Here is a 12451-nt window from a genome sequence, read left to right as displayed (position 1 = left end):
TTTTAGATTTTATATGATTCTCTATTTTATATATTTAAATTAAATTTAAACATATTTAGGAGAGTTATACAGTCTATACATCTCGAGATCAAGATAACCAATTGTTCTATTCCATAGATATAATATTAAAATATTTCTTCTAATATAAGAATTTCTATTCTATATTTTAGATTTTATATGATTTTCTATTTTATATATTTAAATTAAGAGTAATGATCTTATGAGACCCTTCCACACCCATGTGTGTAGCACCCCAAATGATCACCATTAAATTTAGCACAGATCTTTAAAAAAGCCAAAGGTGATAATTTTTTTAATGATATGTGCTAAATTTAATGGTGATCTTTTAAGGTTCTACATACATAAGTGTGGAAAGGTTTTATAAGATCATTACTCTTAAATTAAATCTAAATATATTTAAGAGAGTTATGAAGTGTTAGTTTAGAAAACGGGTAGGGCTGTCATCCCCACTCAATTACCCAAAAAATAAAAAAACAAAAAATCTGTTTTGCAGGTTTTTTTGAGGTGCACCCTCTATTGTTCAGACCTATTTTTAACTTCCCCGTAGCCCATTAGTCCCAGGAGCGCAAGTATATAGTATACTCCCGCAGGTGTGCCAGCTCATTGATTAATAAAGAACTAGACAATAAATCGGGGACCTTGAGTTAAGTAGGAGTAAATTTTGGCCGTTACATTTGATTATGACATACCCACGAAAGGCGAAAGTGACTGAAATACCAGTGAATTTAGGCCGGTCGATACGAACACGAAATTCCGCGTAATCAAACGAAGGCCAAATTCGGAGGGGGGTTAAAGCCTTGGTGATCTTTTCGGAGGACTCTATCGCCTTTTTGGTCTTCTTCTTTTACGACTATTCTATTTATAAACGACCTTTTACTCCCCACATCATCGGTCTCTGCAACCACGATCGAGGTTTCATGGCAAAGCCTTGATTCCTACCCTAAAGTTAGGGTTTTTTCTTTGTATTCGTAGTTTTGATCCATAGATTGCTCTTTTTTTCTGGTGTTTCTTTCACGAATTTGTGACGGGGATTCGCCTGAGGAAATTTACACAGTTAGGGCTTGGCCATGCAACTCTGGATCGAGAAAGGCTCTCTCAATAGAGAGGAGTTGTTTGGTTTTGTGTGTAATTGTGCTCTGATCTTTGGTTTGAGGTCTCGGACTTTGCAGAATGGTTCTGGATTCTCAGCGCCCTAGCACCAGGGGCATTCTCTGTAATGCTGGAGCTGGAGCAGCTGCAGGTTGGTGAAACCCTAATTTAAAACCTAAATCATTTTTTAAAGTTTCTGTGATTGTTGCACTGAAATTGTTTATGGATTCTTCATATGAATCATTGGATGGCTTTGTTGTTAATGAAATTTGGAATTATTTTGGCTGATTGCTAAATAAATTAATGAATTTCTGGATTGTGCTCTTCTAGGGCTTGAAATTTTTGTTTTGATCATGCCATTTAGGGTTAGACTGTATATGAAAGTATTTTATGTGCTCATTATATTGATATAGTAGTTTGTATTTTTTTCTGTATGATGTGTTGTTTTCTTTTCCTGCATTTTTGTTTTGGTTTCTTAAAGTCCCAGGCTTTGTCTTTTCTAATGGGGAACCTTTTTTTTTCTTAAAGGGAATTTGCAGTCCTGTAATTTTATCTGTAATTAGTCAAAATTGAGTACCTTTAGGCTAAATAATTTATGAAATGGATGATATTATTAATGATTATAGAACTTGGCCGAGTCAACTCAGACTCAAGCAAGTCACTCGGTCTCTGCACGCTGTGGAGGCACGGGCATACATAACGAAAAAACATTAAAATGAAATGAATGACTAATAAGTTATGTGTAAACATGTCTGCATGTAAATTTGAGGTTTTTGATGATGATTTATGATTTATTCTTATTATTTGCTCTATTTTTTTCCATTTTTTCTTTTTTGGATTTTCGAATCATTTCAAGCTATAAAACAATCTTTTTCATATTCCATTGTCTGTGTACTTTTTTTTTTTTTCCCCTCATCATACATATAATAAATGGTGCACACATACAATCAATTGCTCTTTACTAATTTTGTTTTATTTTTTAACAATTTTTTTGTACCTTTTTTGCAATTTTTGAGCACTTCGTGTGCTTGTACATGACTCGGGCAAGTTTACTCGGGTTGGGCCGGGTCCGGGTCCGGGTCCTGAGCGCAGGCTGAGTTTTGGCACATTGATTTAAATTCAACCATCTAAGAACCTATATTTCTAGGTAACAATAGATGCTGGTGATATTCATTACAGAAAAGGCAAAAACTAGGTTCTAGAAATAATTTATGAATTTTAAATGTTTCTTGTCAGATTTTCAGTGAAAATGCTTCAGAAATGCAATCCCATATATATAGTTACTTTAAGATTTTATGCAAAAGCAGTTTGAAATCCAAATTGACTTTGTACACAGTGCTTTGAAGTTTGATGTTCTTTTTAATGGTAAGTCTGGCTGTTGGAGAATACCCTTATTTTTTTCCTTTTTGACATTTTGGTTGTCATCTGTTTTAGGAGTTATTGCTGCGACATTTGTTTGCCCCTTGGATGTAATCAAAACAAGATTTCAAGTCCATGGATTGCCTGAGCTAAATGGTAGGGGTAAAGGTAAGCTTCTATGTATATTTTTTTATTTTGATAGCCCGAAGCTTTTTATCTGTTGGATAGGTATCCCTTTTAAATATCAATTTATATATATATATATATATATATATATATATATATATATATTAAAAAGAGAGAAGTATTGAAAACATTTTCCCCTTGGATGTAATCAAAACGAGATATGAAGTCCATGATCTGCCTGAGCTGAATGGTACGAGTGAAGGTAAGCATCTTTGTGTGTTTTGTGATTTGATACTCTGTAACTTTTTCACTTGTACAGTTCAAAGTACTCTTTTGTTCTATAAGTAGCTAAATTTCTTTCATTATGTAAAGCGATTTACAAAATTTTGCTGGATTTCTACAAAATTGATTTAGAGGAGTGACGACGCGAGAATAACCAAACTTAGTCTATGTGCATGACACTCGACAGCTATACACGTAACTGTCAGCTCGTTTTTGGTCGCCCCTTTCTTTGCTCAAACATCCACTTCTTGATTAACCTCTCAACTATATGTTGGAGGATGTTTTAAATGGAGTAAACCTGTACTATTTTTCTTAAAATGCATTATGTAAAAACCATGGGCATTTTTTGATTCACTCCATCAGGCCACATTGCTGGAGTCTCTCTGGTTCATTTCATGTGAGTTCCAAATTCCGAAGACCCAGCTGCAGAGCCCATGCCTCTTATTCATTCGGATTATTATTGATTAGACCTGAGTAAGTTCTTAATAATCAGCCTGGTCAGTCCATAATAACTCCAACACCAGTGAGTTGTTTGCTGCCCTTGCCACTTCTAAAAAAATATGGCTTAATTGTACGAGCAGGGGTGCAGATCATTCCATATAAGTTATTGGTTTTTTAAATCTTCCAGAGAATGGCCCATGAACTCTTTTCTATCTCTTGCCCAGGAAATAATTAATGTCCTGAGGTTTCCTTTTGCACTGTCCCTCTTGCTTTTATTTTTGAAGCATCCCCTGTTCCTCTTTAACCACATTATCCACAGTACTGCTAGGACAGTCATTCATGTCAGTATTGATCCTTTTCTAGGCAAGGGATCAAGTATATTATTTATGGAAATAAATTGTTTATCTGAGAAAATAAATCAATGAATTTGGATGAAAGCTTATCAGTATTGTTTGGTATTGTTGAAGGATGATTATGAAATATCCCTGTTAAACGTTTATCAAATGAAAAGAAGAGTAAATGGTCTTTATTATAAAGTTGGGACTTTTCTTTATTTGTGTTTTAAGCTATGAAACTTAATTTGGATATACAATTGTTGTTATGAAGTGCTGAATACCATTAAGCCATGGCGCCTGGCCAATAATTTTATTGTCTTGTGATTTCACTTGGTAGTGAATATTGAAAAGCTTTTAGCACTGAATTGATTATCTGGTTGTATTTTAGAATATGCTATGTGAAAATGGTTGTGCGTGTCTATCTGTAATCTATGCAGTCACTATATGTCTCTAACTAGTGCATGGGGACTTCTCCACTTGAACATTCCACTGGCTAGCATAATACGAATGCCTAACAATGCTAAGGTAATGCCTCATGTTTGATATGTAGTTGTGCGATATGTTCATAGAGTCTAGACGCATTGATGACCTTTAAACAACCTTAAACTGCTTGTTCTGATTTAAAAACAAGACTTAGATCTTGGTAAACAGCTGAAACTTTTCTAGAACTCGAAACTTGTCATAAATATCTATTTGACGAAGAGCCATGACTTAGTGCTCACAGCTCAAAATGGAAATGTCATGGCTTGAAGTTTAAGTTACCTGACTGGAACAAACAAATTGTCTATACTCTGTACTTTGTTCAGTTTATTGTCTATCTTTTTGGTCGTTTACATCAAATTGGCTGAATTGGTGAATCCTTAGGTATTAACTGGGGTTGTTTTGCTTTGACAACTTGTAATATCATCAGCATAATAGCTTTTTCCTAAATATTTGGGGTTGGGTACACGAATCCTTGTCCACCATTCTACTATATCAAGAGCCATACCCTCAGTGAGGACATAAGTCCTTATTTCTTTTCTCACTACTTCATACCATGTCCTTTGGGGCCCACCCTTTACCCTTTTTGAGCCTTCTACTTGAGCCAACTTGCACCTACTAACAGGTGCCGTACTGGGTCTGTGCTGCACATGGCCAGTCCACTTAAGTCTACTTCCTCTCATCTTATCAGCTATTGGAGTCACACCTAATTTCTCCCCAATGTATTCATTTCGAATTCTGGCCCTTCTTGTCTTGCCACTCATCCATCTCAACATCCTCATCTCAACTACACTCATCCTATGGGTATATTGTTTCTTGACCGTCCAACATTCCTCCCATAAAGCAAAGTTGGTCTCACAGCTGTTTTATAGAACTTTCTCTTCAGCTGCATTGGTATATGCGGCGATCACATAAAATTCCGGTTGCACATCTCTACTTTGCCTAACGAACTCTAGTTCTATGTGCAACATCTTCTTCAATCGCTCCATTTTCTTGGATTATCGACCCAAGATATTGAAAGTACATTTTTTTTGGTATTTCTTGGCCGTCAATCTTAACTACTTCCTCTTATACTCTTATTATTACTACACTTCCATTCCATATGCTCTATCTTAGTCCAGCTAATTTTAAAACCTTTAGATTTCTAAAGCATACTTTGAAAGTTCTAACTTTGTCTTGACTTCGCTTTGGGTCTCATAAATCAAAACTATGTCGTCCTTGAACAACACACACCACAGCCTATTTAAGTTATCCATAACTAAGACGAAGAGGTATGGGCTTAACGCTGACCTCTGAAGTAGACCTATTTTTACTGGATCGTCTCTCCACTAATTATTCGCACACTAGTTAGCGCTGACAACTTCTAATATAGTCTTGTAAAAAAAATTGAATATGTACATCAGAATTAGATCATGTCTGATAATATTAACACACAATTAGGATGTGCTTAGGACTGATGGAACTGAGATCATCTTATGTAAAATGGTTATGGATAACGATCCAAAACATGCATTTATGGATTGAGAGAGCTGGCTAAAGTATTTGAATGTTTATACAACTGTAAAATTGAGAATTTAGGCTACAGCCAAACTTTTTATGAAGAAGGTTCAGAGGCTTTTAAACTTGGTGTAGGCTCTCACAAAAAGCATTAGTTTTGACTTGCATGGAGAACCATTATTCAATTTCTTTCAATCACAAAACAAGTTTGAGAATCAAAAAGGCTTATGTATTAATCCTATACTCCTTTTGCCACAGGCCATCATTGGACTGGAAAATCTACGTTTTTGGCATCAATTTGATTTTTTCTCTAGATTAGGAGCTATTAGTCAAAGTAAATTACCTGATGGAACTGGAAGCTACATTTGGCATTAATCTTTGAAATCATCTTAGAGGACAGCTTTTTTTCTTTCAATGGGTATATGATGTGCGTATCTTCTGTCACTAATGCAAATTCTTTTGTTAGGACTTGTAGATATGACTCGTTATCAATGCAATTTACCCTATTGGGATACTTTGCCAATCTTAATGGTCAAAGTGACCTACCCTTTAGAAGAGATTATCGTTCAGAATGCTAGAATTAGCAGGCTAATGTCATCATTATATGGATGACAGTTTTTATCCTTTCTGCATAATGTTGGCCCTTAATTTATTTGCCTGGTCACTCGTATCAGGTAGCCTTATTCTTGGGAGTTTGGAACAAATAGCGAGAAAGGAGGGTGTACGTGGAATGTATCGTGGCCTTGCACCAACAGTGTTGGCACTACTTCCAAATTGGGCAGTAAGTCTCATATTTTTTCCTTTCTTATTTGAAATTTATGAATAAAAGAAAGCTGCAGATGCCACTTCATATGGTCCAAACTGAAGTATCTCCTGTAAACCTGTGGTGCTTGCTTAAAATGTCATTGGCATAGTGGCTCTTATGAGGAATACTGCTTTCATATACCCTTACAAGTTTTGAAATACTTTCTTTTCTTTTTGCAGGTTTACTTTACTATGTATGAGCAATTCAAAAGCTTGCTTCATTCACCTGGTTGGTTTCAAATGACTTATTTGCTTGGCCTCCAATCAAATTATTGTTTCAAAAACCAGAACGATCGACGCTTTGATGAATTTTTTTGTCTTTTATGACTATCATTAGGGGAATTCATCCTTGTGTAGTTTGTACATGCTAATTGTCGTTTACTGGTTTTGATCAGATGACAATAATCAACTCTCAATTGGTGCCAATATGATAGCCGCATCTGCTGCAGGGGCTGCAACAACGATTGTTACCAATCCCCTATGGGTTGTTAAGACCAGATTTCAAGTACGCCTCCTTTTATTTCATCTTCTAGATGTATTTTTAGTTAATGAACATAGCTATTTCTTACTGAGAAGTTTATATATATATATATATATTTGTTTCATTTGTATAGTTTTGCTTTTGTATAGCTACTTTTCTCGGGTTGGTATTGCGTCTACAGCATGTGGAATGTGGATGCTTAAAAGGTGCACATGCACCTTTTAATGGTTCATGCTCATCCAAGGGCCAATAATGAATCTCGTTTTTTATTTTTAATTTTTATTTAAAAATGATATTAATTTCAAATTTTGGTTTTAGTTGATTTTTATAAGTTAAATGAATCAAATTAATAAAAAAGAATTGGGAATAAAAATATTGATAAAAATAATTTTAGAGGTATTTTGAAAATATTTTTTTTAGTAATTTTTATTTAGTTATATTCATAAAAATACACTTACACTCCAAAATTCAGATAAGTATATTTTTTAAATAAAAAATAAAAAATAAAAAACGAGACTACTTTTTGGCCGTTGGATATGTTCAAATGAGATCTCAACTATTGTGCAGCCATCCACTGTGGACAGGATACTTTTCCATTTTTCTAAATCATTTATTATGTTTTGTGATTCTGGAGGGCACTTTTTTGATGTATGAAGATATTTGAAAATTTTCATTAGCTAAGGTTCCTGTTAATTGTAGTTGTACAGCTTCTTTGAGTGGATTCGTCGAGTCAACTTGACTAAATTAGATCCCAAAACCTTTAATCCGGGCCTCCTCACCATAAAAATCCATGAGGGCATCTGAAAATGTTCACCTCTACAGCCTTAGGTATTATAGTGGCTTTGGATTTTCAGGTTTGACCTGCGGTTCATTTGACTGAATTTAATACGACGAGTTTGCCTGCGACGTGTAACTTACTTTTGGGAAGTCCTTGACTGCACACCAACAAAACATCTTTCTCTACCTCTGATTTGTGCTAACGTTATGTACCTTTATTTTTTCTGGTAAGGGTATGCGACTACTCAATCCTTGGACATTAGTGTGGCTCCCCTTGTATGCAAACCATACTATCTAGGTTTAGATGAATTCATGACCGTGAACCATGCTTCTTGTCTTAAATTTGGAGTGGACTTCCTAAAAGATGTTAGCCTTTTATGAGTTTAGTTGATGTGAATGGAGCGTTGAGAGAAAAATGAGCAATAGGTTTTTCTTTTTCAATTGTTTGGCCTGGTTTCCTTTTGTATCTTTTCCTCTTCTCAACTGAATTTGCAGGCTTAACTTGTCTTGGTCATTGTTATAGCTATCAGTAGTTTCTGCATATTATTTTATGGTTATGGTTGTAATGTATGGGGAAGATAACTTGTGATAAAAAGCAAATAATTTTTGTGAGTAAGATTCATCATTAAGTAAGGTATTGCGGAGAATATATATTTAGTTAGAGTGCGTGCTTATATTTTCCAGACTCAAGGAATGAGGGCGGGAGTGATGCCATATCGAAGTACTTTATCTGCTTTGCGGAGAATAGCCCATGAAGAAGGTATTCGTGGATTATATAGGTATGTGTACTAAACACATCCCAGATAATTATTGATAAAGTTGCTAGTTGATGAAATTTTTTATCCAAAAGTCATGCTACATATTCTTTCATTGATCGTGCTCTGCCTATATCTAATCCATGGTTCTGTATTTCGTGTGATGATCAGTGGCCTCCTTCCAGCATTGGCTGGTATAAGCCATGTTGCCATTCAGTTCCCAACATATGAGAAGATCAAAGATTACTTGGCAAGAGAAGGTACTCATGTTTTGCCCATCTCTTCTAGGGAAAGTAGCATACACCAGTGGTTTATGCTACTCAAGGACGTCCACCGTCTCTTCGCGATGGTGGACAGTGGAGATTATTTGTATGTCAGGATGATGGAAATTCACCCTAGTATGGTTAATCTCTACCCTACACCAGCAGCCGTTGGTAATTGTGCTTCTTCCTTGCTGTTGATTGCCTCCTACTTTTTCAGGTAACACCACCCCAGATGCTCTCAGTGCAGCCGATGTTGCCCTTGCTTCCTCGGTCTCAAAAATAGCTGCATCAACATTGACCTATCCTCATGAGGTATTTGTTTATGTTGAATAGGCCATGTTGTGCCTTTACATGGTGAAATTATCTTTGTGAAGCTACTATATTCAAATATTAATTCTTAAAGGTCCGTACATGCTTTCCTTTCATTTTGGCCTGTGTCCTGGTTCAATTATGACTTTTGGTCTCTGCTGTGTTATACTTGGTTTCTTTTCTCCAATTTCTCTTTTCTCCCATAATTGCCAATGCATGAATGAATATCTAATGATATATTTTCAGGGGCAGAAATATTTTCTGGGAGTTTGTCCTTTTTCTTGGATCTTTTCTTGGAGATACTTTTTAAAGTTACTCTTGTTAAAATATGAATATAAATTGACAGCAGCTCTATAACTATAATTTTCAAAATGTCGAGTTGCCATATTATGAGAGATGTCTAAGTTTACATAAACATAAATAGAAAAACATTTTTCGCTTTTAATTCACCAAAAATTACCTCTCTCTCGATACTTTTAATTTATAGTGTTGATATTTTTCCGAAACCATTATCGAAGGATTTCCAAATGAAAACCATTGAAATCTCTCAAGAAATGACCTCATTGATAAATCCTCGAAACAAGATTTGCCACTACATGGTTCCTCTACTTTTATTTCTCAGACATCATGTGGTTTTATTCACAGGTTGTGCGATCAAGGCTTCAGGAGCAGGGGCATGCATGCAACTCCGAGAAACGTTACAATGGTGTTGTAGACTGTGTAAGAAAGGTGTTCATGAAAGATGGCATTTCAGGATTCTATCGAGGCTGTGCAACCAACCTCCTCAGAACAACTCCAGCTGCTGTAATTACATTCACGAGCTTTGAGATGATTCATAGATTCTTAAACGACCTTTTCCCTCCTAAAAGGCGACACCAAACATTGTAAACTGAGCCTAAGAATTGGGCTTTGGATCCTTTGATTCTCCTTTTTTTTGGAGAGTTAAGGTGATGTTATATTATTGAGTGGAAAAGTGTTAAAAGAGGCTGAATTCATTTGATGTTATGGTTGGTGGAGTGCATGTAGAGAATTGGTTGGAGAGAATCTCTTCTACAAATTCCTCATTGTTTTGAAGGACCATGTGGAATGAAATGGAAGAATATTAATGGTATAGATTTTTATTTTTTATTTTTACTTGAAGGTTAATGGTACATATTGTTTCCTTTTTTCCTTAATAATTGGTGGTTGGTACAGAGTTTTTTCCTTTTTTCCTTAGTAATTGGTGGTTGCTAGTATTTTTGTTGCTGAAGCTTTTGAGTAGTGAGGAAATAAAATGATTATGTGATTGAAGATGTCATTGTTAAGACTTATTTCAGATGTTTTCCTTTTTCATTTGATTATTTGTTAACACTGCTCCTACTTCAGATGTTTTCCTTTTTCATTCATTTATTAAAGTGAGAAATTTGCAGTTGCTTGTAATCATAGTACACGAAATTGTTATGGGTATTAAATGTGAGATCAGATGACATTGTCATCGCATATCCACCCTTTACAAGCCGTATATGCATATTATTATTATTATTGTTATTATTATTAACAGTATATTCATTGGGAATAATATGATGAGACCATTTATATTTTATACAAGGTCATAATCATTGGCAAACGTGGAATGTGGAATTGAATGGGTTGTGATGTGTCACTAATTGAGCACAAAAGTCTGAAAATTGTTTTTTTGAAAGTTGTTATACATTTTATTATGTTAGATTTCACATCCAATGGTTAAAAAATGTGGTGACTTTCTTGTATAAAAAATAAATAGGTATATAATCTCATATTCAACCTATAACACCATTTACAATCATGAGTTACTCTGTAACCTTATACGCATAGTAGATTACTTATCGTGACAACAGTTCTTATACACAGTGAGATTCCTTTTCGTGACAAGAGTTAAATGTGTAGCTGATGTAACATGGACATGTATCTCTATGGTTTTTGCTTTTGACACACGATACGCATGTTAAAATATCTAGAAATCTAGATATTCCTTAACATTTATTTTTGGAATATCACTGGATAAATAATTAATGTCACAAAAAATTTCACCTTTTTTTATTTCTAAGTACATCAATATCTAAAAAGAATTATTAGTGTTTTAATATCCTGAAATCTGGATATTCCTTAACATTTCTTTTTGAAATATCACTACAGAAGTACATAACCTTGTAATTGTACTTCTGATGTATGATTCGTGCCGGATACAATTCATTCTATGAAAAACTTTCAAGACTTAAGGAAGCCGCCATAGAATTTTCAAGACTTAAGAAAGCCGCCATTGGAAAGTCGATAATTACTTCCATTTTTCAGTGCTAACCGTAAACCTTTTTCTTTCATCCCATCAACCTCTGCAACTTCATTCATGTCAAGTCATCAGAAAAGGTGCCTCTTCTCGAACACAAATGACTATTGGTTAAGCCCTACTCTTCTTTGACTAGGCAATGTGATGAAGAAGAATCATTGTGGGCATCAGTCTTTATGAAAAGGACATGGTTTCTATGAGTCCATGTAGAAATGAGTTGAATCTTAAAAATCTATTTTTGAAATGGATTTTTGGACCCAATTTTTAAGATGGATGCTTTATACCTTGGGACCGTATATTGTAGAAATGCGGTCCAGCCCGCATGAAACAAATTTTTTTATGGAGTTGTGTATAAATGTTAAGGTAGGAATCATTTTGGAGGGTCTTTTCATGGGTTGGGTTCCACCATTAAGGATCAACATACATGGCAAGGAATTAAAAGGCATGCATTTTCATTCTGGTTGGTAGATTGTTGAGGGCCTTGTTCAATCTATAATGGAGTATTAGACATGGTGACCCATTATTGCCTTTACAGAGAGGTACACAAATGAAGTCTTAATCTTTTACTACATTAGTACAAGGAAGAAACGTGACCACTTATTCAAGACCAGGGATATAGGGAAAAAGGTTAAAGTGAGCCCTGTCGACATATTCTTGAATATTGAGCTCCTTTGCAATGGAGGATGAAATCCTTATCAAAATGTTTTGGGCTGCATCTCCTTTTTTTTAAGGAATTGAAACAAGAACTCCATGGAACTGCTTTTCTTTGTGCCTCCTAGCATTATTGCAAGGGATATATCACCATGTGCGCATTGTGGAAAGCACTAGGGACAGTAATGCTCCCTAGAGAACAAAGCTATGGTATGCACCCCCAGTGAGCTGCTTCGGTACAGTATGCTACCCATGGGCCACTGTGGATTTTCCCTACAGTTGAGGTTGACTAGAGAAAGGGTATTACCGACTTGGACCTGGAATTCTTTAAATTTTTGATTAGGGCTCATGTGTATTTTCTTTAAAAATATGGGCAAGCTTTGTTACAAGCCCTTTGAAGTCTTTTGGGATAAAATCATAAAAATCCCCTTCCAAAATCATCATGGGGTCAAAAGATATTAATGAGGGGGACCGATGCG

The 12451-nt window shown here is 35.2% G+C and overlaps 1 protein-coding gene across 1 annotated transcript; it reads left to right on the top strand.

The window, feature by feature from the left end:
• Positions 1–921: 921 nt before the first annotated feature.
• NDT1 (NAD+ transporter 1) lies at positions 922–10130 on the top strand. The gene is made up of 9 exons (XM_006855283.4): positions 922–1261; positions 2545–2637; positions 6305–6411; positions 6615–6663; positions 6830–6939; positions 8377–8471; positions 8619–8707; positions 8928–9022; positions 9665–10130. Exons 1-9 carry the CDS (start codon positions 1192–1194, stop codon positions 9905–9907), a joined length of 951 nt encoding a protein of 316 aa, XP_006855345.2. The 5' UTR covers positions 922–1191; the 3' UTR covers positions 9908–10130.
• The last annotated feature ends 2321 nt before the right edge of the window (positions 10131–12451 follow it).

This window comes from Amborella trichopoda, chromosome 2 (genome assembly GCF_054954075.1).
Source record: "Amborella trichopoda isolate Santa Cruz 75 chromosome 2, AtrichopodaSantaCruz75HAP2 v2.0, whole genome shotgun sequence".
NCBI lineage: Eukaryota > Viridiplantae > Streptophyta > Magnoliopsida > Amborellales > Amborellaceae > Amborella > Amborella trichopoda.
This window is presented reverse-complemented; position numbering and strand designations above follow the sequence as displayed.